The sequence below is a fragment of the Schistocerca nitens genome, chromosome 1 (genome assembly GCF_023898315.1).
Source record: "Schistocerca nitens isolate TAMUIC-IGC-003100 chromosome 1, iqSchNite1.1, whole genome shotgun sequence".
NCBI classification, from domain to species: Eukaryota; Metazoa; Arthropoda; class Insecta; order Orthoptera; family Acrididae; genus Schistocerca; species Schistocerca nitens.
Window position 1 is genome coordinate 894,590,655 of NC_064614.1, and position 27,369 is coordinate 894,618,023.

Consider the following 27,369-nt stretch of genomic DNA (forward strand, 5'->3'; position numbering starts at 1 on the left):
TTCTGACATGATGATGATAATAATAATAATAATAATAATAATAATAATAATAATAATAATAACATCAACATCGTCCCTCAGAAAAACTGACAACTGATGAGGGAATAGCCTGTTTGAAAATCCTTTGAGCTTCTGTGTTTACATGCAGGCTAAGCCACTTCAGTATGACTTGAAGTAGTATGCTGTTTCTGAAGGTGGGAGAGGCTGTATTATAAAATGTGAAGTTAATGTTGGTAAGCGTATTGTTTACAATTTTTCATCTGCAATTATATTGCAATTATTATCAGACAGCAGTTTGCTGAACAAAGGGCATACAGTGTATTTAGACCAATTTTATTCCAGCCCAGATATATTCCAACAACTGACTGAGGAAGACAAATGAGGGAAAGAGATACCATAAGAGTTTGTAGCTTTTAAGCTGAGAAAGAGTAAAATGTTGTTTAAGCATAAAGAAAATGTATTGGCAATGATGTACAAGGATGAAAGGGATGTGTGTACATCATCTGAGGCATCGGGCCATATTTGATATACATATTAAGAAAAGTAGGACTAATTTGGATGTTGGGAATGAACGCTTTCAGTACAATACATTCCAGCACAGATCTGTGAAATGGTGGCAAAAGTTAGATGTTCATTTGCTGCTGATGATGGTGTGAAATACATCTTGGTTGTGTAGTGCAGTGCTGTGCACAACAAGAAACTCACAATAACATAGTTTATAACAATGCTTGTGGCTCAGCTTCTTGCTGATAACACTCTTGAAGCTCTACACAAAAAATGAAGGAACTTTATGCCAGCTAACAAGGAGACATTGTTTGCAGAAAATACCTTCTACTACTAAGAATGCTGCTTGTATGTGTCATTGTGTCATGTGCAGTTCCAGAAACAAGGAGAAGAGAGTGACAAGATTTCTTGGGGGAAAAAAAAGATATGCTACCAGTGTGAATAGTGTGGTGTTGCGCTATGCTTGGAAGCTTGTTTCAGTTTTTTCCACACTAAATAAAAATCAATATGATTATGTGTGAAATTCATATGCAGTGACTATAGACAGACAGTAAGATGTAATTTATACTATAGAATTTGTTTTAAAAATAAATCAAAGTTTGAGTTTTCTTCTTCGTATGACTTTTATAAATTCTGAAAAACACCTATGTGATTTCTATAACTAATTCAAAGTCGTGTACTCCAATGTAGCTTCTTTCACATAGTCTCAAGCAGAAAAGTACAGCTCCAAAATGGCACTAAATTTGCCTCAGTCCAATCAGCAGATCTGATGCAGTGATTTTTTTAATACTGGTAAACTTCATCAGGTTACTTTCCATTAGGAGCGTTGATGCACTCAGAAACTGTGATCTGGTTTACAAGTGATAGAGCACAGCAATCAGTCTTTCTTTTTTGCTAGTTTTATTTGGCAAATCTAGATTTCAGCAAGTGCCTAGCAATTATCAATGCACTATTTTCTAGTCTCAACGCGTATCAGTTCCCTGTTGTTCAGGCGTCAGTCACAGTTCTTTGAATACCACTTGTATTGCAGTATTCAAAGAACTGTGACTGGTACCTGAACAACAGGGAACTGACATGCATTGAGACTAGAAAATAGTACATTGATAATGGCTAGGCACTAGCCAAAATCTGGATTTGCCAGATAAAATCTACAAAAAAAGGACAACTGATTGCTGTGCACCATCATTTATAAATTGGTGAACTTGCTTTGTTTCTATGGACAGTTAAATAAAACAGGTCTAGTACTTGGGGGTGCTAAAAGGCTTACAGCTAATGTTCATATTTGATGATTTTTATTTTTTTTGTTTGACAACCATTCATGATGGTCGTTACATCTCCCATACAGGGATAAGATTTGCCCTCAAATCTTAAGACACTAATTTTACACTGCTTTCTTATACAATTTACATTGTTGTGTACGTATGCATACATAAATACATGAGTTTCTTTTTATCTTTCATCTTATAAACTTACATAGATTTTTCCATTAATACAATTAATACACCCTCTAACACAAGTATACAAATAAGTAATCACATCTTCTCAATCCTTCTTCTATCCTGTGTAGCCAGTGATGAAACATTGGGATAGCCGGTCATGAAACATTAGGGTTAAGAATTATTTCACTTAGAAGGTGTTCTTCTTCCAAGATTTACCCATGAGCTTGTGGATCACAGGCCACATACTCATGGTCGTAACACTTCTCTTCTTTCGACTTCCTGCACTGGATCCTGGACTTGACAAGTCTAACTTATAACTTTTATGTTTCTTGCTGATATTTTCCTCCTCCTGTCTCCCTCATACTGTTTGCTACTGTTATCAGGGTTAGGCTAATAGAGACAAAATAACCAGGTGTTGGCCGGTCTTCAAAATCTGATCACAATGTCTTCCTAACCTACTCCTTCCAAATTTCTGTACATAAGTCCATCTTTAATGAGTTTTAAGATATAATTTGGCATGTTCTTTCACTTTATATTTCAGAACAAGTGAACTCGATTTTATCACAACCTCACTCCTTTAATCTGTTCATGTGTGCTGGTAAGAATTTCTTATTCATTAATTGGACCACTGCATTTCGTCCACAAGTCCTTACGTCACAAAAAGGTCCTCTCCAGGACTTGCTAATGTCTTTGACTACCCCTTTCTCACACTAATGTCATGTACTAATACCTTGCCTACAGCATTAAATTTTTTGGAGTTTTGAGCGTGATCATAATATTTCTTACTCTTCTCCTTACATTCCTTATTAAAACTCCTTGTTGTGTCCCATACTTTACTTCAGTTTACATAATGATCATAGTTGTAGTTTGGCCAGACCAAGCTATAGGATCCCAGGTACTGGACCAAGCTATAGGATCCTGGATATGTTGCATATTCTCCAGAAAATTAATTCAAATGGAGCAAGGTGGTTTATGCCCAGGACTGCTGGGAACTAAACTAACTTTTTTATCCAGGAAAAATATGGGAAACCCCCCCCCCCTCGGGAAGTTTCATAGATCTAGTTTTCAGTTAAATTTTTGTAATTCTTACTGGTAAGTTCTGATACTCCAACAAAGAATTTTGCTTTGGCCTGCTGCTGCGCAATAATACTGCAGCAGTAAAACAAATGAGTGAACCCTATCAAAATAAAACTTTTATTGCAAAGAAAATGTGCCATTTACACCAACAAAACACAGTGCACACAATAACGTCAGCTGCAGCCGGCAGCAAAATGTGTCAGGAGCTTTAGGGCAAAGTCTATGCTACACTTCATAACAACAAACTGCTATCAATGTGTGTGATGTCACAACTGTTTACATTTGTAACAGTTCGCAGGAAAATATTGCAAATGGTGGTTTGAGAAAAATTACTTTCAAAGTAATTTTTCTTTTATGCCAGATGAATTATGTTACGTGTGAGAAAGTGTGATGACTTTCTTAAAGTCAGAGTGTTTGATACTCCTTCAAAGCTTAACACTGAGGAGCAACTACTTAGAAAAATTTATGGCCCAGAAGACCAACCATTATTTAAAAATTTAAGGCACATTTGTGTTTGATATATGTTAAAGGGTAACACACACAAAAAATTATCAAGGTTCAAGGTTAGTTCTTCATATCTAATTTAGTTACTCCATAGATTACAAATTATGCAATAATGATGGCAAAAAGTATAATAGCCCTTAAAAAAAAGTGTAAGGTGAATTCTTGAACAATTTCACTCGTAATTGGCTTTCCTACAGAAAACTCAAAGAGCTCAACAGAACATGTATTCAGACAGGTAACCCACGAAATGTTCAGTGCACTGCAGAGAAATTTATAACTGTGTTTGTCAGAAATATTCAGCTGCTGCAACTTGAGCTTTGCTCTGAGGCTCCTGCCTAACGATACTCTTGGAAAAAAATAGCAATCAATGTTATATGTGGAAGCTTAGCTATATTGTATGTTTATTAATTTAAACAATTAACTTTTTTAGTTGTGTGTTCATGCTTCTTAATGGTGATGCTGTTGTCATTACTTGGCAAGAGCCGGCCGTGGTGGTCTCGCGGTTCTAGGCGCGCAGTCCGGAACCGTGTGACTGCTACGGTCGCAGGTTCGAATCCTGCCTCGGGCATGGATGTGTGTGTTGTCCTTAGGTTAGTTAGGTTTAAGTAGTTCTAAGTTCTAGGGGACTGATGACCACAGCAGTTGAGTCCCATAGTGCTCAGAGCCATTTGAACTTGGCAAGATCACTTGACATGAGCTATGATTGGCTGACAAAAGTGCATCACACAATGTGATCTCATTTTCAATGCTTCAGAAGCTGCTGTGCTGTATTTAGTGGAATTCATATTTAACTTTCGTAATACAATACTATGCAGTGCACATGGTGCAGCACATCAAATATCTTTCCAAAACACATTGTTTTTGTTGTTTTGTAAAGTGCCAGGAAGTTTGACACCAGTGTATGAAACCTTTACCATTCAAAGAACTGATAAGTTTTACAGCAAAAGTGTATTGTCACTTAAAACAGAAAAAAATGTATTTTTACTCGCCTACAGTGTATTTTCACGTGGAAAAAGTGTATTTTTAACCCGAAAATTCAGGAAAAATCTGAAGACTGTGTGTGTGTGTGTGTGTGTGTGTGTGTGTGTGTGTGTTAATTGTGCCTGTCTGTGACTTAACCTGTCATCTTTACTGTAAGTAGCAATCTATCTTTTGTTACATTGTTAGTTAGGTACTGCAGTTAGATCTTCACCTTATTTTGCCTAATTTTGTTCTCCTGACAACTCTTGCAACTTTAAATTTACTCTTGTATGTCTTTTTTCATACCTCTCCATGATTGATGCCTTTTAATATGGTCACATGTGTAGCTGATTCCTTGCTGTCCACCTACTGGCAAATCACAAATTTGTTTAGAATAGCTCATTGCTCCTCTTTACCGACCACTGGTTGCTGCTCAACTCATTCTTCATCATTTATGTGATCCACTCCAACCATTTCCTTTAATCTGCTATTTCGCAACCTATACTACAATGTGACAGTCATCGCAGTTACTGCTTCTGTCTTCACTTTGGGACATTCTAATATAATTTCTTCTTCTGTGCTTTTCAAAATACTTCATACGTGTGTGCCTTCTATCTTGCATCAGAAACAGTAATTTCTTGGACGACTTGATTCATCGAACTTTCCTTTACGGGAGGCGATGGATGCTGCTCCTGTTAATACTAGGCCCACTGCTTGGGTTAACGTTACATCCTCTTCTCTTGCTTTGATCAGTGTTTTGAACCTCTCATCTTCGACTCCCTGTATGAACACTACTTGCACTAGCTTCCCAATTAGAGCTAGAATTTCCAGACTGTCTGATTCCCCTTAGGTCAGGACAAGCGCAGAGTGGCATTGCTTGTCATTGGGAGCTCCAATGTTAGGCGGGTTAAGGAGCCCCTTAGGGATATGGCCAAAAGGGAGGGGAAGAAAACCAATGTGCACTCTGTGTGCATACCAGGGGGAGTCATTCCAGATGTGGAAAGGGTCCTTCCAGATGCCATGAAGGGTACAGGGTGCACCCATCTGCAGGTGGTTGCTCATGTCGGCACCAATGCCATGTGTTGTTATGGATCGGAGGAAATCCTCTCTGGCTTCTGGTGGCTATCTGATTTGGTGAAGACTGCCAGTCTCGCTAGCGGTATGAAAGCAGAGCTCACCATCTGCAGCTTCGTCGACAGGACTGACTGCGGAGCTTTGCTACAGAGTTGAGTGGAGGGTGTGAATCAGAGATGGAGATGGTTCTGCGACCGTGTGGGCTGCAGATTCCTCGACTTGTGCCATAGGGTGGTGGGGTTTCGGGTTCCGCTGGATAGATCAGGAGTCCACTACACACAGCAGGCGGCTAGACGGGTAGCAGGGGTTGCGTGGTGTGGACTGGGCGGTTTTTTAGGTTAGATGGCCTCAGGCAAGTACAGAAAGGGCAACAGCCTCAAAGGGTGCGGGGCAAAGTCAGGACATGCGGGGACCAAGCAGCAATCAGTATTGTAATTTTAAACTGTCAAAGCTGCGTTGGTAAAGTACCGGAACTTCAAGTGTTGATAGAAAGCACCGAAGCTGAAATCTTTATAGGTACGGAAAGCTGGTTGAAGCCAAAGATAAATTCTGCCGAAATTTTTACAAAGGCACAGATGGTGTTTAGAAAGGATAGATTGCATGCAACCAGTGGCGGCGTGTTTATCGCTGTTAGTAGTAGTTTATCCAGTAGTGAAATAGAAGTGGATAGTTCCTGTGAATTATTATGGGTGGAGGTTATACTCAACAACTGAGGTAGGTTAATAATTGGCTTCTTTTACCGACCTCCTGACTCAGCAGCATTAGTGGCAGAGCAACTGAGAGAAAATCTGGAGTACATTTCACATAAATTTCCTCAGCATGTTATAGTCTTAGGTGGAGATTTCAATTTACCAGATATAGACTGGGACACTCAGATGTTTAGGACGGGTGGTAGGAACAGAGCATCGAGTGACTTTATACTGAGTGCACTATCTGAAAATTACCTCAAGCAATTAAACAGAGAACCGACTTGTGGAGATAACATCTTGGACCTACTGATAACAAACAGACCCGAACTTTTCGACTCTGTAAGTGCAGAACAGGTAATCCGTGATCATAAGGCCGTTGCAGCATTCCTGAATATGGAAGTAAATAGGAATATAAAAAAAGGGAGGAAGGTTTATTTGTTTAGCAAGAGTAATAGGAGGCAGATTTCAGACCACCTAACAGATCAAAATGAAAATTTCTGTTCCGACACTGACAATGTTGAGTGTTTATGGAAAAAGTTCAAGGCAATCGTAAAATGCGTTTTAGACAGGTACGTGCCGAGTAAAACTGTGAGGGACGGGAAAAACCCACAGTGGTTCAACAACAAAGTTAGGAAACTACTGCGAAAGCAAAGAGAGCTTCACTGCAAATTTAAACGCAGCCAAAACTTTTCAGACAAACAGAAGCTAAACGATGTCAAAGTTAGTGTAAGGAGGACTATGCATGAAGCGTTCAGTGAATTCGAAAGTAAAATTCTATGTACCGACTTGACAGAAAATCCTAGGAAGTTCTGGTCTTACGTTAAATCAGTAAGTGGATCGAAACAGCATATCCAGACACTCTGGGATGATGATGGCATTGAAACAGAGGATGACACGCATAAAGCTGAAATACTAAACACCTTTTTCCAAAGCTGTTTCACAGAGGAAGTCTGCACTGCAGTTCCTTCTCTAAATTCTCGCACGAACGAAAATATGGCTGACATCGAAATAAGTGTCGAAGGAATAGAAAAGCAACTGAAATCATTTAACAGAGGAAAGTCCACTGGACCTCACTGGATACCAATTTGACTCGACACAGAGTACGCGAAAGAACTTGCCCTCCTTCTAACAGCCGTGCACCGCAAGTCTAGAGGAATGGAAGGTGCCAAATGATTGGAAAAGAGTACAGGTAGTCTTAGTTTTCAAGAAGGGTCGTTGAGCAGATGCGCAAAACTATAGGCCTATATCTCTTTGACATCGATCTGTTGTAGAATTTTAGTACATGTTTTTTGCTCGCATATGATATCATTTCTGGAAACCCAAAATCTACTCTGTAGGAATCAACATGGAGTCCGGAAACAGCGATCGTGTGAGACCCAACTCGCTTTATTTGTTCATGAGACCCAAAAAATATTAGATACAGGCTCCCAGGTAGATGCCATTTTCCTTGATTTCCAGAAGGTGTTCGATACAGTTCCGCACTGTTGCCTGATAAACAAAGCAAAAGCCTACGGAATATCAGACCAGCTGTGTGGCTGGATTGAAGAGTTTTTAGCAAACAGAACACAGCATGTTGTTCTCAATGGAGAGACGTGAACAGATGTTAAAGTAACCTCTGGCGTGCCACAGGGGAGTGTTATGGGACCATTGCATGTATTGCGAATACATTGAAAGAAGGATCCTTTATTGTATGATTACTTGTTGGTAAGGTGGGTGCCAGGTTGAGATTCATTGGGAGAATCCTTTTAAAATGTAGTCCATCAACAAAAGAGGTGGCTAACAAAACACTCGTTCAACCTATACTTGAGTATTGCTCATCAGTGTGGCATCCGTACCAGGTCGGGTTGACAAAGGAGATAAAGAAGATCCAAAGAAGAACGGCGCGTTTCATCACAGGGTTATTTGGTAAGCGTGATAGCATTATGGAGATGTTTAGCACACTCAAGTGGCAGATTCTGCAAGACAGGCGCTCTGCATCGCAGTGTAGCTTGCTGTCCAGGTTTTGAGAGGGTGCGTTTCTGGATGAGGTATCGAATATATTGCTTCCCCCTACTTATACCTCCCGAGGAGATCACGAATGTAAAATTAGAGAGATTCGAACGCGCTCGGAGGTTTTCCGGCAGTCATTCTTCCCGCAAACCATATGTGACTGGAACAGGAAAGAGAGGTAATGATAGTGGCATGTAAAGTGACCTCCGCCACACACCGTTAGGTGGCTTGCGGAGTATAAATGTAGATGTAGATGACTTCCTACAAGGCTTCTCAAAATTGCTGCTGCAATGTGCCAACACAAGCTGTCCATTTGGCAATACCTTCAGCCCTGCAATGTCTACTAGAGAATAATATACACACTTGGTATTCCAGAGTTCATTCTGATCAGAGTTCTCCTATAAAATTCCCTTGACCCTAGTCCCAGTTGCTACCAAATCATGTCCAAGCAGTTAATTCGAGCTGCACCTGCAATCAAAGTTTTAAGAAATTTTAATAGTATACTATAGGTATGGCTAGGTGTTACTTCGAATACTAGGTCACAGTTGTCTGTGGATTCTCCAAATTCATCTTTATTTCCATCAAAAGCTCTTGGAATTAAGTTAAACGCATCAGATGTGGCGATATGCTGACTGAGAACTTTACTACCTTCCAGATTCATATTAGGTGTTTTTGTGTTCTTTCTTGCTGCCATAGACCTTGTTCCCATGCTACATTGTGATTCACTCAATGTGTTTGTTGGTTGATTAGGCAGTTGTGCCATTTTGATCTCTCATGTAGATGTAATGCAGTAATTTGGATCAGTGAGGAAGCACAAGCTGCACATTAAACTACTGGTGGCGGTAACCTCGTTTGTTGTAACTTCTGTAAAAGATGCTTGATTTGGATATTCACAGGTGAGCTTTGAATGCTAGAAATAAAGTGCAATTATCGGCAGATTTCTTCCAAACTTCTGAAAAATGGATATATAATTTCAAACAGTAACAAGACATTGTTTCTAGAAAAATAAATAAATTTATAATGTAGAAACATTAACAGACATGAGTAAACTAAAAATAGAAACTACTAAATATGCAGAAAAAATAAGAAACAGGATCTTACTAGGTGGAGAAAAGAATGCTTTTAACTCTGATCAATCAGGGTACAGTGTAGAAGAGCACACAACACATACTTCCTTTTTTTTACTTTAAAGGACATGAAAAATTGAAACAATAACACAATCACCAAACTCTTTTACTCGCAGTTATACAGTTCAGACTGGTTCACTTGTATCACTGGGATGCACTGTTTTATAAAAATAAATAAAATTGGGATATTCAGGTCTACAGTAAAATCAAATCCTTTCAAGCCTCATAATGTTCTTGTGTTAGCTTCCCAATCAGGTAAGATTATAACGAAGGTGACAGAGACAGCAAAGGACTTGGAAGAACATCTGACTGGAACGGACAGTATCTTGAAAAGAGGATATAAGATGAACATCAACAAAAGCAAAATGAGGATAATGGAATATAGTTGAATTTAAATTAGGTGAGGCTGAGAGAATTAGATTACGATACGAGAGACTTAAAGTAGTAGATCAATTTTGCTGTTTGGGGAACAAAATAACTGATGATGGTCGAAGTAGGAAGGATATAAAATGTAGACTGCCAGTGGCAAGAAAAGCATTTCTGAAGAAGAGAAATTTGTTAACATCGAGTAAAAGTTTGTGTCAGGAAATCCTCTCTGAAGGTATTTGTGTGGAATGTAGCCATGTAGGGAAGTGAAACGTGGACAATAAATAGTTTAGACAAGAAGAGAATAGAAGCTTTCAAAATGTGGTGCTACAGAAGAACACTGAAGATTAGATGAGTAGGTGACATAACTAATGAGGTGGTACTGAATAGAATTGACGATAAGAGGAATTTGTGGTAAAACCAGGTCAAAAGAAGGGATCGGTTGGTAGGACATATTCTGAGGCATCAAGGGATCACCAGTTTAGTACTGGAGGGAAGTGTGTAGGGTAAAAATCGTAGAGGGAGACTGAGAGATGAATACACTAAGCAGATTCAGAGGGATGTAAATTGCACACACTAGGCTCGCATTCGGGAGGACGATGGTTCGATCCCGTGTCCGGCCATCCTGATTTAGGTTTTCCGTAATTTCCCTAAATCGCTGCAGGAAAATGCCAAGATGGTTCCTTTGAAAGGGCACGGCCGACTTCCTTCCCCATCCTTCCCTAATCCGATGAGACCGATGACCTCGCTGTTTGGTCTCTTCCCCCAAACAATCCAAAATGTAAATTGCAGTAGTTACTTGGAGATGAAGAGGCTTGCACAGGATAGAGTAACATGGCATGTGGCATCAAACCAGTCTTGAGACTAAAGACTACAAGAACTACTACTTTGGTCGCAGATAGTACAGAATGACTAAGATGTTAGGCTAAGGGTGATGATAAGGAATGAGACTTCGGGCTGGACTACTGGTCTGTCATTTATTGCTTCTTCAAGTGTTTGCAATTACCATTCAGATGTTCATAACTTAATCAGGTTTAGAACATAGATGAGGCCTAATACATCCTCCAGTCAGTTATCAGCGCAAGTGGCCACTCATGCCCTTTTAACGTATGTTACTCTACAGACCGCGAACCATGGAAATGTCAGATTGAGTAGTTTTATTTGAACCCTTAGGTTCAAGTACTCGTCACAGTGAAAATGATTTGTAGGCATGTATATATGTTTGATGCAGCTTACTCTATCCTGTGCAAGCTTTTTCAGTTCCAAGTAACTACTGCACCCTACTTCCTTCTGAATCTCTTTAGTGTATTCATCTCTTGGTCTCCCTCTATGATTTTTACCCTTCACGCTGCCCTCCAATACTATATTGGTGATCCCTTGATGCCTCAAAGCCTGTCCTATCAACAAATCCCTTCTTCTAGCCAAGTTGTGCCACAGATTTCTCTTCTACCCAATTCTATTCAGTACCTCCTCATTAGTTACGTCATCTACCCATCTAATCTTCAGCATTCTTCTGTAGCACCACATTTCGAAAGCTTCTATTCTCTTCTTGTCTGAACTATTTATCGTCCATGTTTCACTTCCACAGTCCACACAAATACTATCAGTAAAGGCTTCCTGACACTTAAATCTACACTCGATGTTAACAAATTTCTGTTCTTGAGAAACGCTTTCCTTGCCATTGCCAGGCTACATTTTACATCTTCTCTACTTCGACCATCATCAGTTATTATGCTCCCCAAATAGCAAAACTCATTTACTACTTTCTCTCTCTTTACCTAATCTAATTCCCTCAGCATCACCCTGACTTAATCTGACTACATTCCATTTTCCTCGTTTTGCTTTTGTTGATGTTCGTCTTATACCCTCCTTTCAAGTCACTGCCTAGGTCCTTTGCTGTCTCTGACAGAATTACAATGTTATCGGCAAACCTCAAAGTTTTTATTTCTTCTCCATGGATTTTAATTCCTACTCCAGGTTTTTCTTTTCTTTCCTTTACTGCTTGCTCAATATACAGATTGAATAACATCAGGGATAGGCTACAACCCTGTCTCACTCCCTTCCCAACCACTGCTTCCCTTTCATGCCCCCTCGACTCTTATAACTGCCATCTTGTTTCTGTACAAATTATAAATAGCCTTTCACTCCCTGTATTTCACCCCTGCCACCTTCAGAATTCAAAGCAACATTGTCAAAAGCTTTCTGTAAGTCTACAAATGCTAGAAACGTAGGTTTGCCTTTCCTTAACCTATCTTCTAAGATCAGTTGTAGAGTCAGTATTGCCTCATTTCTGTGGAATACAAACTGATCTTCCCCCCGAGATCGGCTTCTACGTTTTTCGATTTGTCTGTGAAGAATTCGTGTTAGTATTTTGCAACCGTGACTTATTAAAGTGATAGTTTGGTAAGTTCTACACCTGTCAACACCTGCTTTCTTCGGGATTGGAATTATTATATTCTTCTTGAAGTCTGAAGGTATTCCGCGTGTCTCATACATCTTCCTCGCCAGATGGAAGAGTTTTGTCACGGCTGGCTCTCGCAATGCTATTAGTAGCTCTAACAGAATGTTGTCTACTCTCGGGGCCTTGTTCCTACTTAGGTCTTTCAGTGCTCTGTCAAACTCTTCATGCAATATCATGTTTCCCATTTCATCTTCATCTACGTCCTCCTCCATTTCCACAATATTGCACTCAAGTACATCACCCTTGTATAAACACCCTATATATTCCTTCCACATTTCTGCTTTGCCTTCTTTGCTTAGAACTGGTTTTCTGTCTGATCTCTATATATTCATACAGGTGGTTCTCTTTTCTCCAAAGATGTCTTTAATTTTCCCATAGGCATTATACACCTCAACCCTAGTGATACATGCCCCTACATCCGTACATTTGTCCTCTAGCAATCCCCACTTAGTCATTTTGCACTTCCTGTCGATATCATTTTTGAGACATTTGCACTTCTTTTTGCCTGCTTCATTTACTGCATTTTTGTATTTTCTCCTTTCATCAATTAAATTCAATATGTCTTCTGTTACCCAAGGATTTCTGGCAGTCCTCATCTTTTTGCCTACTTGATCCTCTGCTGCCTGCACTATTTCATGTCTCAAAGCAACCCATTCTTCTACTACTGTATTTATTTTCCCCATTCTTGTTAATCATTCCCTAATGCCTTCTCTGAAACTCTCTACAACATCTGGTTCTTTCAGTTTGTCCAGTTCCCATCTCCTTAAATTCCCACATTTTTGCATTTTCTTCAGTTTTAATCTACAGCTAATAACCAACGGATGGTGGTCAGAGTCCTCATCTGTGCTGGAAATGTCGTGTAATTTAAAACCTGGTTCCTAGATCTCTGTCTTACCATTATATAATCTGTCTGAAACCTTCCAGTTTCTCCAGGCCTCTTCCACATATACAACATTCTTTCATGATTCTTAAACCAAGTGTTAGCCATGCTTAAGTTATGCTCTGTACAAAATTCTACCAGCTGACTTCCTCTTTCATTCCTTACCCCCATTCCATACTCACCCACTACTTTTCCTTCTCTTCATTTTCCTACTGTCGAATTCCGGTCTCCCTTCAGTATCTGAATAATTTTGTTTATCTCATCGTACATTTCTTCAATCTCTTCAACATTTGCAGAGCTAGTTGGCATATAAACTTGCACTGTGGTAGGTGTGTGTTTCGTATCTATCTTGGCTACAATAGTGCGTTCACTATGCTGTTTTTAGTAGCTTACCCGCGCTCCTAATGTATTTTTTATTTATTTATTTATTTATTTATTTTTATTCATATTAAACCTACTCCTGCATTTACCCCTATTTGATTTTGTATTGATAACCCTGCATTTACCTGATCAGAAGTCTTGTTCCTCCTACCTCCGAACTTCACTAATTCCCACTATATCTAAATGTAACCTATCCATTTTCCTTTTTAAATTTTCTAACCTACCTTCCCGATTAAGCGATCTGACATTCCACGCTCTGATCCCTAGAATGCCAATATTCTTTCTCCTGATAACGACGTCCTCTTGAGTAGTCCCCGCCCGGAGATTTGAATGGGGGACTATTTTACCCAAGAGGACGCCATCATCATTTAACCATACAGTAAAGCTGCATGCTCTTGGGAAAAATTACAGCTGTAGTTTCCCCTTGCTTTCAGTTGTTCGCAGTACCATGACAGCAAGGCCGTTATGGTTAATCTTACGAGGCCAGATCAATCATCCAGACTGTTGCCCCTGCAACTGCTGAAAAGGCTGCTGCCCCTCTTCAGCAATCACACATTTGTCTGGCCTCTCAACAGGTACCCCTCCGTTGTGGTTGGACTTGCAGTATGGGTATCTGTATCGCTGAGGCATGCAAGCTTTCCCGCCAATGGCAAAGTGCATGGTTCATTTGGGAGGGGGTGGGGGGCATGATGGAAATCAATGACTCTAGTCCAGAGGTACATATAGTAGAGTTTTGAATGTTCTTACGACTACAGGCTTAACTGAAGATAATGCTCACTTCCATAGGATTTGCTGTAGGTTGTTGGTTATCTGAGGCTGCTCGATCTGGAACTCTGCTGCTTGCTGGAACTCTGCCTTGCTTGACATTTGAGGGCCTCCATATATGGCGTTTGGGACTGTTTGCTTACAGATAGGATGTAACTGTGTCGCTTTTTACATTCAGTTCGCAATCACTGAGTGTGAAATCAGTTGTTTCTCAATACGTATGGGCCCTTAATGTGCTGGTGTAAGAGGCTAATATACCCTCCCCCCCCTCCCCCCCTCCACCTTTCAAGCTTCGGTCATTACAGAGCACATTCCAGAAAAACTTCTCACATCAGAAAAGTGTTGAGGAATCAGAAAATCTGTGACTGCTCTTATTTTCTGTGGATTGGGAGGTGCTTCATTGCCATTCACCAGGTGCCCCATGGTGTTTATTTCTTGGTTGGTGAGGAGGCAGTTTTTGGATTCAAGCAGAAGCCTGCAGCCTGAACACACAACACGGTCCTCAGGTGGCGTAGATGTTCTTCAGATGTCTTTGGCAAAATGAAGCTGTCGTCCAGATAACAGACACACTGTCCATTTAATGTGTCATTGTAGCTCGTCAATATACATTTGAAAGTGGTAGGAGCATTACGTAGTTCAAACAGCTTAACTTCTCGTAAGTGGGTGACAGAGGGTTCATCAAACCACTTTCATTCTGTTTTTGTAGGATTCCACTGTCAAACAGCACATTTATAAAACAAACACTAATTTTGTTACAATGATTGTTTCTCCCTGTGTAGTTGCATATCAACAAAAATATTTGTGTTCAGAGGAAGACACTGGAGATTGAAATTTCAGGAAAAGATCGTACCACAATGAAAAATGCTTTTGTTTTAATGATTGCCACCCCAACTCGCTTAACATATCCATGACACACTCTCCCCCATTTCGCAAAAATGCAAAACAAGCTGCTGCTGCTCTTTAAACTTTCTCAGTGTCCACTGTCAATCCTGTGTGGTAAGGATCCCATACCATACAGCAGTAGTCTGGCAGAGGATGGACCAGAATAAAGTTGTTCGTAAATGTAATTCCTTGATATTTAGTTGAATTCATAGCTTTCAGATTTGCAGGATTTATCATGTAAATGAAATGTAACGGATTCCTTTTGATACTCATGTAGATGACCTCGCACCTTTCTTTATTTACAGTCAGTTGCCACTTTTTGCACCATTTAGATATATTGTGGAAAACATTTTGCTGTTGGTTTTGATCTTCTGATGGTGACTTTACTAGATGATAAATGATGGTGTCATCAGCAATCAGTTTAAGATGGCTGCTCAGATTATCTTCTAAACCATTTATATAGAAGCCATAAGGGGTTAAAGAGGGCAGTCTTTTCCCACTCAGCCTTGTCAACTTTGATTTGCCAGTAGCCTCTGCGTGTCGGCATGGTTCAGAAATATTTTGCTCCTTTCAAGCAGTCTAGGGTGTCATCAGTGCATGGGAATGGTTTGAAATACCTTTTTGTGATTTTGTTGTCATTGGTAATTGCCGAAAAATGCTGTGTGCCATCCATCTCCTTCACAAGGACAGCAGGAGAGGTTGAAGGCCAATCTGAATGTTTAATGATGTCATCTTGCAGCTTCTTCTCCACTTCCACCTGGATTATCAGTAGTTCAGCCGACGACACCCTATACAAATATTGATGTATTGGTGGATGATCCCCAGTGTTAGTAGGGTGTTCTACCATGGGCCTCTTGGTATGTCAAGTCTCCAATCCACATTTAAAAGCATCTGAAAATCGCCAAAGGACACTAACACTTGCCAATATTATTCCTTAGTGAAGCCAGGTAGATTGGACTGGTTCAGGTGTTCCTACCCACATATCTTTAGGGATGAGTTGTGGCTGCTCATGACATTTAGTGAAGCAAAGTTCTCCTTGACCACAAACAGTGCTTATGATCGTCACTGGCATATAGATATCTTTTGGAGCCTGAGTATCTTTTTGCCATTGATAATAGCTTCACAGTTCAGCTGAGTATCTAGAATGATGACTGGAACTTGTCTTGTTGATGACATTGGAATAACAATCTCTTCAACAGCAAATAACTCCCCAGAGCAGTCTTTGTGACATGTCCTTGTTGGAATGGTTTTGTCAATCTGGTGCTCTTATTTTCCACGTTCTATTACTGCTTGTGATACCTGCAAGAAGTCCCATCCAAGAACAGACATGATTAAATTGTGTTAAAATGACACTCAAAGGGCTGTGTTCTGTCAATGATGCTTATTTTTACAGTGAGTGTTCTCAGTGACTGAATGTATTCCCCATTCACAGCTTAAAGTGCAATAACTTTTGTATCACTGAACTAGCTGGTGACGATAAGCATTCAACACTATAGAGAAGCAAGCCATTAAATCGACAAGTGCTCGGACAGGTTGGCCAGTGATGATATCAGTGAGATTTCCTAACGACTGCCATCCGTTCAGTGTCTTCTCTTCCTGTTTGGTGTATGAGAGCGGTGAGGTCGTGGCGGTCTTTCACATCTGTCACAGTCTGCAACTCATGGTTTAGTGGCTAGTGTTGCTGCCTCTGGATCACGGTATCCCGGGTTCGATTCCCGGCTGGGTTGGGGATTTTCTCCGCCCGGGGACTGGGTGTTTGTGTTATCATCATCATCATCATCATCCCCCCCCCCCCATCATCATAATCATCATCATTCGTGACAGTAGCTAGATTGGATTGTGTAAAAATTGGTACTTTGCTGATGACTGCGCAGTTGGGCACCCCACATACCAACCATCATCATCACAACTGTCACAAAGACTACACTTGGGAGTCGGCTATACTACTTTAGACTGAGTCTTTTTGCTACATTTCCTTGATGTTCTGGCGCCACTTCGTGGATTCCTTTGTTGTTGTGTTATCCTTTAGCAGAAGAGCTGGGTGGGAACCAACATGGGTTCCGAAAACAATAATAGTGTGCAACCCGGTTCGCTCTATTCGTCCATGAGACACAGAAAGCAATAGATACAGGTGCCCAAGTAGATACTGTTTCCTTGACTTCTGAAAAGCATTCAATACTGTTCCACACTGCTGCTTAATGAGCAAACCATGAGCATATTGAACATCAGATAAGCTGTGTGACTGGATTGAAGAATTTCTAGCAAACAAAACACAACATGTCATTCTGAATGGAGAGAAGTCTTCAGACATAAAAGTGACTTTGGGGATGCCCCCAAGGCAGTGTTACGGGCCCATTACTTTCCACAATATAAAATGACCTAGTAGATAATGTTGGAAGTTCCATGAGGGTTTTTGTGGATGAAGGTATTGTATACAAAGAAGTTTTGATGTTAGAAAATTGTAGTAAAATGTAGGAAGACCTGCAAGTGTCGATGCTTGGTGCAGGGAGTGGCAATTGAGTCTTAACATAAACAAATGTAAGGTATTGCAAATGCATTCTATGATTACAAAATTACAGAACAATTACTGGCAGCAGTTACTTCCATAAAATATCTAGGAACATGTGGATGGAGTAATTTGAAATTGAACAACCACATAAAATTAATGATGAGTGAGACAGATGCCAGACTCAGATTCATTGGACGAATGCTTGGGAAATTTAGTCCAGCAACCCAGGAAGTAGCTTACGAATCACTCGTTACGCCAATACTTGAATATTGCTCACCAGTATTGGACACACACCAGATAGGTCTGATAGAGAAAATAGAGAAGATCCAAAGAAGAGTGGCACATTTTGTTACAGGTTCGTTTAGTAATTGTGAAAGCTTCATGAAGGTTCTCAGCCAACTCTAGTGGCAGATGCTGCAAGAGAGGCATTCTGCATCATGTTATGGTCTACTGATAAAGATCCGAGAGCATGCATTCTTAGAAATTCCCTCCTACATATATCTCGTGGAAAGTCCATGAACATAAAATTAAAGAGATTTGAGCCCACGCAAAGACTTACCCAGAAATTGTTGTTTCCGTGAACCATATGAGACTGGAACAGCAGAAATGGGAAGTGTTACTGGTGCACAACATACCTTCTGCCACACACTATAAGATGGCTTGCGTAGTATAGATGCAAATGCCTTCTGTGAGTCCTTTCATCTAGTGAGCTTTTGTTGGCTTGTCATATTTGGATTCACAATGTGGTATGGGGGTCAAAACATTTGATATGTGAGATTTTGTCTTTTCCTCATGACACTGTGCCCTGTACTTCATTTGTCCTTCCCCTAAGTGTACTTGCTGCTGGTGGTTACCAAACATTTTCTTTATTTCGGGCTGGAATTTTTCCCAGCTACCGAGCATCTCTTCATAGTTCTTGAACCACTGGGCTGTATCGTCGAAATAAAGGTAGACCTTCGCCAAACACATCAAGTCTCTGGAAAACACTGGTGGATGCATGATGCACAGCTGACTTGTTGCTGTTTTGGAATCCATTAATTTCCTGAATATATGGACCTTGGGAACAGTTTACTGCTTACATTGTGGTTACTGTCCACATAGACAACGGCATTTTTGTTGTCTAAGAATTGGAGCCATGGTGATGGAGATGTTCTGAGTACCCAGCATCTCCACCAAATAGTGTCACATCTTAACTGTAGTCAAATCAAAATCTGAAGACGGGCATCAATGAACTACATCACCTATCACTGAAAGCATGTTTATTACGAACATCAGTGTACAGCCAGAACGGAACTGAACTGGATGCAGAGTACTCATACTTACACACTCATTGAATGTTCCAGAATATGAAAAGAAATATATGTAAGAAATTTTGACGAACTTCCAGAAATGATGGGTAGCAAACAACATATAATTGCCAGTGACCTGAACTGCTATGCCACACTGCTTGCAGCACATCTCATGACACTATTGTAAAAATACATAACTAGATATTTTTAATGAAATTTAGTATTCTGTTCATTTATTTTGAGGTAGTTACTTTCTCTCATACTTACTATTTATATTTGGAAGAAATTATGTGTATTAAGCTAATGTGACAGGAAACTGCTTTCTAATTACCTTAGAAGCAATTATCATACTTTTAGTTATGGTGAGAAAAAATAGGTACACGTATTACTTAAGTATTTGCTGTAAGATAATGAGGGCAGAATGGTTTTTCCATGCCTCACTTACAAAGTTACCTACATTGCGAATTCAAGTGAAGGCAAATTAATGTTAAGCAAATTGAGAGACTTGTAAGGGCAGCTGTATGTGAAGCATTTAGTGGATCAGAAAGCAGTATCTTACCTACATGAAATTATTGTGTTTGTGTGTGTGCCAGATGCTATGTGCTGTTACTTTCTTGAAACTTTCTGCATCCGTTCTCTTCAGTCTTATTGGAAGTGAAACAGTGATTCTGAAAATTTAGATTATCTTGAATGATAAGTGACACCAGACCTTTTTGTTGTACTAATCATGTAATAGCGGCAATTATCTACAGAAATGAATCTATGTTCATATTTTTGAAGTATGTGAGTATTAATTCTCATAAATTCTGATGTTACAAAAATAATGAAGTAAGTAATTGATTTTTGCTTACTTATGGATTTATTGAATGAGAAAAAAGACTTGCTATCATTACATATTCATATAAAAGATTACATGTGGCTAGTCATGTTCATTTGGCTGTGATTAATGGTATAAGCTCAACAATTAGTGAAATGTTTGACTTAATTAAATATTTGCCTTGATACAAGCATAAAAAAGTTTCATACATGTGTCAGTTTTTTTTTTTTTTTCATCTAACTTCTCCACATGCTGTAAGCTCATGGCTGCTTGGAATTTCCTTGTTGTATGGTAGTGTGTGTATATCAGGGTCACTGTTCCCAGTTATTTATAAAGCTGCTTTAAACTTGCATATTCTTGCTTTGGAGCATGTAGCATTCATTTGTGCTGCTTTCATTCTTTAATACTAGCATACAGAATGCACATATCTTGATATACACTTCTGATAAAGAAACTTAATGATTTGTAGGAAGAGTTAATACTATATTGGCATGGGCTTTCTTCTTCTTCTTCTTCTTCTTCCTCCTCCTCCTCCTCTTCTTCTTCTTCTTCTTCTTCTTCTTCAGATGACTGATTTTATTTTAATTATGTCATACATGTGATACTGTGTTTTTTTCTGCTAGTTGCACATACTAGTACTTAAATAGAGCAGTTACTGTTGCAGATAAAAGATACTTACCACTTTTAGTAATATGTTTCAATATCTGTACACTTAATTTGTGTTGCAGGCGAAAGGGTGGTGGTGGTGGTGGTGGTGGTGGTGGTGGTGGTAGTGGTGGTGGAGGCAGTGGTGGTTGTGGTGGTGGTGGTAGTAGTGGAGATGCTGGTGGGGGAGGTCAGGCCAGGGATAACAGGTGAGGAATTTTATTTCATTAAACCTCTTCTGCTTATGATTTGTCAGAAACATCAAAATCTTTTGTACAGAGACTGTTTGTGAACAGGGAATTTGCAACACTTCAGGATGGTTCCTGTGACCAGTATTGTGTTTAATGTTTAGCAATATCAATGGCATAAATGAAAGGAAAAGATTTGAGTATAACTTCATTGAAGGACTCTCTCATATTAAATACAGTCATTGGTTGCACATAAAGGAAATTTATATAGCTTTACTGGTTTCAACATATTAATCTGTCATCATCAGAAGCCTACAAAATTTCTTATATTATAAATCTTGGTACTTGGCAATACATGTATGTAAAGTACAAGAAGCATATTACAAAAACTTACTTAATATTGGTTTAGAAGATGTCAATATCTTCATCACAGAAGGACAGTGCCATGACGTGTCAAAAAATAAACATATTGAGAGTGATAATTATGAACATGGATTGATAAACATACAGTGAATGAGTCACATTTATGCATTCAGTGAAGTTGTGCTAGTAGCAAGGAACATCTATAAAAGCACATAAAGTATGACTTTGGTATAAAAAGGAAGTTGAAAAAAAGAAGGGCATACTTCCACATAAGCTGTTGCTAAAATTAATATCTAAATGAAACGGGCTGATTTTCATCATTTTATAAGAGATGGTATAAAAATCAAATAATCTATTTCTCAGTACAAATTTAATAATCAGCTTATGTCAAAAAATAGATTCTTTTTTTTATTTTATACCATCTCTTATAAAGTGAAGAAAATTAGAACAATTCATTTAGATATTAATGTTACCAAAAGCTGATATGGAACTATGTGCCATGTTCTTTTCATGTGTGTAATATATGACTTCCTTTATGTAGTTAATTCTAATTTATATATGATTTTGTATATGTTCCTTGCTGTTAGCAAAACAACTGTACTATCTGTATAAATGTGATTCATTCACTGTAAGTTATCATTCTACATTTACATTTGTCATCCACAATACATACATTTTTTGATATCATGTGGCATTAGTCTTCTGTGAGGAAGACATTGACATCTGCTAAACCAATATTCAGTAAGTTTTTATAATACACTTCTTGTACTTTACATATGTCTGTGCCAATGTTCTAATGATTTGGGTTTTTGAAGGTGACAGATTAAACTGTTGAAACCATTACAGCGAAATTTCCTTAATGTGCAACTGACAACTGAATTTCATTGCCTATTTTTATTTATTTATCTCTATTCATCCACCACAGTTGCTGAAAAAATAATAGCTATGAATAAATTCGTATATTAAGTAAGCATCGACCAAAGTATTTTGCTTACTGTGCAATGGGAATTGCACCCTACCATGCACTTCACAGTGGTTTGTAGTGTGAAGACGTAGATATAATTTTATCTTTAAGAGTAGATTCTTAGGCTGCCACAGCATCTTTCATACTTTCATATTATGATATTTATGTGGTTGTGACAAGAAGATTATGACCATTCTTTGTGCTGATAACCTGTAGACCTTCCCCGTGAGTTTAACTAATTTACAGCTCCTAAGTTTCAAATTGAGTATTTTTATGTAGGAGGTGTGATATTCAACTATTCATCCCAGAAGGTTTAGATTACTTTACTCAGCTGAAAAACCAAGGGCTTTATTATCAGTACTTGTTGAAAGTTTAGTTAAAGCCTATGCTTTTAAACTGAACTTTTATTTAATCTGATTTTGCTATTTATCTATGTGCATATAAATCTAGTATGACTGTGTTGTGCAGAATTAAATTAATATTGATTATGTTGCAAGGCATGTGTTCATGTCTTGTAGTTAAGGCTGTCCAACCTGCTGATTTAATCTACTCTCCTACACATATATATTCTTCTCCAAGTTCTTGTTTGTACTCAAGCAATAATTGTTAAGTGTCCTTAATTTTTTTTTCCTATGTGGACAGCTGTTAACCAGGATACTTGACTGTGTTCAGTATGTAATGTGCAAAGAGAGTATCGATTTGTAACTATCTGGAGTGGTTACATGTTGTGTGCATGATGGAAGGACAAAAATGATAGGTAACGGGAAAATAGTGAAATATTCTACGGAGAAGGAAAGGAGAGGGGAAGAGGGACCAAAATTCATGGTATCACAGGACATGAAAAGTTTGCAGAAATAAGTGGACACTGGAAACATTGGAAGAATGGAACCTTTCCCAGGTTGCCACTGACGACAGTCATCCAGGATGGTTGAGAACCATGACCCATTACTTAACATAATGCAATGCTATTCATCAGCAGTCCATGCCTCCTGGTCACAGCACCACTCCAAACACAGCCATTTGTGTTGTTCTGTTAACGGGAGCCTGTGCACGGGATGGTAATTCTATGGGTTGGCTGCTGCTGTTACTTTCCCACCATTGGTGTGACGTGACACAGAATATGTAGGGAGTCCATGGGAGTCCTTTACTTGTTCTTGGATGGCAGGCTTAGAATTAAAGTGGTTATGAATTGCTTGATACACAATACTGCGATCATAGGTGATCGACTGGGAACTTGACATTGAGTATGCCTGCCCTCACAGTCCCATGTGGTTTAACATTGGGCTGTTACAACCTGAATGCTCAGAAAATGTGGATATTGTATGATTTGGCCAGTCGGCCAATTGGAGACTCAAAATTAGGTCCCTTTCAAACTCTTTGACCGGTGCTGATAATGTTGCCTCACATGAGTATGTGGCATCTCCATGTCCTTCACAGTGATCATTCAGTGTCTGATACTGTTCAAACCCGTTTTATATACCCTACCAGGCCTAGTAACAATACTAAAAACAAACAAAAGTACTGCCTCCTGGTGGCCATTCTACCTGTTAGAGATTTAGAGATTTGCGACTGTAATCATTAACGTGTGTGTACATAATTACATTGGCATGACTTCTGGGTCTTCACAATTTTTATCAGGCAGTGTTTTTCAGGTATGAGAGCAATAACTGCAAAGGATTAACTAACTTAAACTTTTGGGAAAGAGTGGGCCAAATCAGTAAAAGGATTTAAATCTGTGGCAACTAGCCTCTGGCTGTGAGGAATCTTTTTGTGCTGGAAAGTGAAAATGACTCTTCACAAGCAAAAACATGTTTATTTGGATTGAGAGGAATGACTATGTTAATTTTCTTTTATGAGAACAGAGAGCTTTTATCAGTGTCTGGTTGGAAAGAAACTGGTATTTTCGGTCAGTTACGTGGTCATTTTGTTATTCTTATTAGACAGCTGAGTACATTTTATGCCACAGAAACTCCTGTTATTGCTGAGAGAGTGCTGTATTATGTGGGTTATCATGCACCTTCAACTACTTTTTAACTAATGATTTTTCCCAGAGCACCTTTGTTGAGCAAGGGTTACTCAAGACACAGGTCATCTGTTTCCTTTTGCACTTAAGATTAATGATTTTCCTTCAACAGCTGTCACCATGCTCTTTATTTATTATTTTTGTATTCCCATTTTTGTTTCAGTTTGTCTCTTATTAAACGTCATTGTGTGTGGTGTTGCATAATGAACAGTGATCAAGAGGTTGTGTATTATAGGGATAAAATTATGACTCGTTTATCTCTGTTTTTAGTTAAAGAATGCTAATTATATTGTATTGTAAAGCTGCTTTTTCAAGCCTGGCTTAATTTTCATTTTCAGGAGTGTAAGCAGAGACAGATTATACAACCATGATGGTTTGGATGACAAAAATACCTTCACCACAGCTAGTGAAAGAAATAGAGTAAGAGGTTCCAGTAATGAACGGACTAGAAATAGAGTTCCTAGCGGAGACAGAAACAGAGGAAGAGGTCACAGTAATGAGAGAAACAGAAACAGAGGTCTCAGTAGTGAAAGAGGCAGAAATAGAGGTCTAAGTCCTGAAAGGAAGGGTGGGGACATGGGAAGAAATAGGGGCCCTAGCTGGGAGCGTAACAGAAACAGAGGATCGAGTCGTGATAGGAAAGGTGGTGGAGACAGAGACAGAAACCGTCATCGAGGCCTGAGTCATGAGAGAAACAAGAACAGAGGACCGAGCACAGAACGAGGAAAAAGCAGATGTCTGAGCCCAGATAGGACAAGAAACAGGGGAATGAGTCCTGGCAGGGGAAGAATAATCAGTCCAGAGCGGAATAGGAATCGTGGCCTAAGTCCAGAAAAGGCCAGGAACAGCAGAGGTACTAGTGCAGACCGTAACAGAAATCGAGGACATAGTAGTGACAGGAAAGGAGGTGGTGGTAGTGGCAGGAATAGAGGTGGTAGTGGTGAAAGGAAACGTAATCGAAGTGGAGAACGCAGAGGCCGTCGTCGAGGTGGTCGTGGAGTGAGCAGAGAGAGGAGGGCTGCTGCAGCCGAATCAAAAGGAGCACCTTCAGGATCGTCGGCAGCAGTTCCACCACCTTCACATCCAAATGTGGCTGGCATATTGATACTGCCACCAGGAGAACAGACCCAGCCAGCAGGCCTGGTTCACCATCAGCAGCAGTCTACAGTGCAGCAACAAACAGTTGGAACCTATGTTGTCCCACAGCACAGGCAACTCTTTGATCCAAGCAACCCTGGGAAGCCCATTATCGTGCCACGTACAAATACTCGTTCTGCAAGGTGTGTAATCTTTTCAGTATTTATTTCTAGTAGAATTCTTGCTTCATTAATTTATTTGTGTATAATTTGAAAGAGTATGCTTTCATTTTACATATAATTCAGGGGGTATAGACCCCGAAACAATCGGGAAAAACCCAGCAATTTTTTCATCCAGTAAACCCTGGGAATTTTTTAAGATACTGGGAATTTTTCATTATTTTAGTTTCCAGTTAAATATCTTTAATTTTGGCTGGTAAGAACTGATGCAACAGTAGAACATAAACGATAAAATAATGCCAAAATAAAACTTGAGTTGCAAAGAAAATGGGCCATTTACAACAATTAAACACATTGCACGCATGAGTATCTGCTGACAGCAATACCTCATAACAGCAAAGTGCTTTCGATGAGTGTGAAGTCACAACAGTGTACATTTCTAACAGGTCACAGGAAAATGTTGCGAATGATGGTTTGAGAAGCCTTACCTTCTTTTTCACGAGACAAATTATGTTACATGTGAGAATGTGCAATGAATTTCTTAAATCGTGGAGCATCTGATTCTTTCAAAACTTAACCCTTTCAGAAAAAGCCACTTAAAAAAAAAAGCCATCATTTAAAAATTTACTGACGTACTTATGTTTGATATTTCTTAAAGGGTAACACATGCTACAAAAGATGAATCTTCAAGGTCAGTTTTTCATTTTTATTTTAGTAGTTTTAATAATTTAGTTATTTTTGTAGATTATAAATTATGCAATAACAATAACAAAAAGTCTAATTATTCTTAGTTCTTGAGCATTTTCACAGTAATCAGCTTTTCTATGGAAAAGTCAAAGTACTCAACAGAACATGTATTCAGCCAAGTAACCCACAAAATGTTCAGTGCACAGTAGAGAAATTAACAGTAGTGCTTGGCAGAAATATTAAGCTGCTGCAATTTAAGCTGTGATCTTAGGATAATGCCTAACCACACTCTTGGGAAAAAATAAAAATTTTTGAAGACTAGTATTATACAGCTTTATTTGATGAAAAATATCATCTAGCAGTCGTATTTTGCAAAGCAAAAACACTCATTATTATGCCATATTTTCCTGAATTTATGGTTGATTGCCAGGCCTCTCAGAGCACTTCTACAATTTCTCTTTTCGCATCATAGCAGGGACATCACGTTTCTTATAGTTTGTTGTTCTGTGTTTGAAAATTATCACGCTGAATTTGGTGAATTCATATTTATACTTTCGTAACACCAAAATACTCAGTGTACGTGTTACCGCACATTAAAAATCTTTCCAAAATGTTCAGTAAGACCCCCCTTTACAAGAGGTTCTGGGTGACTTTTCTTTACTGTACCCCCTTCCCCAAATCTCTCCAGTCCCTTTCCTTCACCCCTCTTTGTTCCCCTTCAACTCACCTGTCAGAAGAAGAAGAAGAAGAAGAAGAAGAAGAAGAAGTCACTTGCTCCAAAAGCTCATAAAAGTTAAATCTTTTTGTGTGTGTATTCTCCTACCACTGCTTGGTGAGTAGATTTTTTTATGTCTGTGCATTTACATTAGTTTGCTTAACCAGTATGAGAAACCAGTGGACAATCATTGGCAAATTACGTTTATGTTATATTCCCTGTGCTGCTTTTAAGTAGTAGTACTGGCTGTGGTACTGTTTTAAGTTTCTTGTTCGATATTTACATCGAAGCAGCAGTGATGGAAATAAAATATAGATACGGAATTGGGATTAAAATTCGGAATGAAAGAATATCAATAATAAGATTCTCTGGTAACATTGCTGTCCTTAGTGAAAGTGAGCATGAGTTACAGGATATACAGAATGAACACTCTACTGAGCACAGAATATGGCTTGAGAGTAAATCAGAGAGAGACAGAAGTGATGGGGACTAGGAGACAAGGGATTTATGAGGAACTTAGGATCAAAACTGGCAACTGCAAAGTACACACAGTGAAGGAATTACCGTGAAAGAAAAATACTGTACAATGGACAAAGCAAGGACAACATGAATTGCAGGGTAGCATAGGAAAAGAGGGCATTCCTTATCTGTGAAAATGTCCAAGCGTTAAACATAGGTCTTAATTTGAGGAAAAAATCTGAGAATGTATGTTTTGATCACACCATTCTATGAAAGTGCAACAGGGATTGTGGAAAACTGGATGAGTATCAAAGAATTTGAGATGTACTATATAAGGACATTGAAAATTAGGTGGT

The 27,369-nt window shown here is 39.1% G+C and overlaps 1 protein-coding gene across 1 annotated transcript in view; it reads left to right on the top strand.

Moving 5' to 3' along the window:
* LOC126192144 (telomerase-binding protein EST1A) overlaps positions 1-27,369 on the top strand; it is a 340,857-nt gene that overhangs the window by 77,739 nt on the left and 235,749 nt on the right. Inside the window, exon 5 of the mRNA XM_049932583.1 lies at positions 24,235-25,176. Coding sequence (XP_049788540.1) covers positions 24,235-25,176 — 942 coding nt within the window. The remainder of the gene's footprint in view (positions 1-24,234; positions 25,177-27,369) is intronic.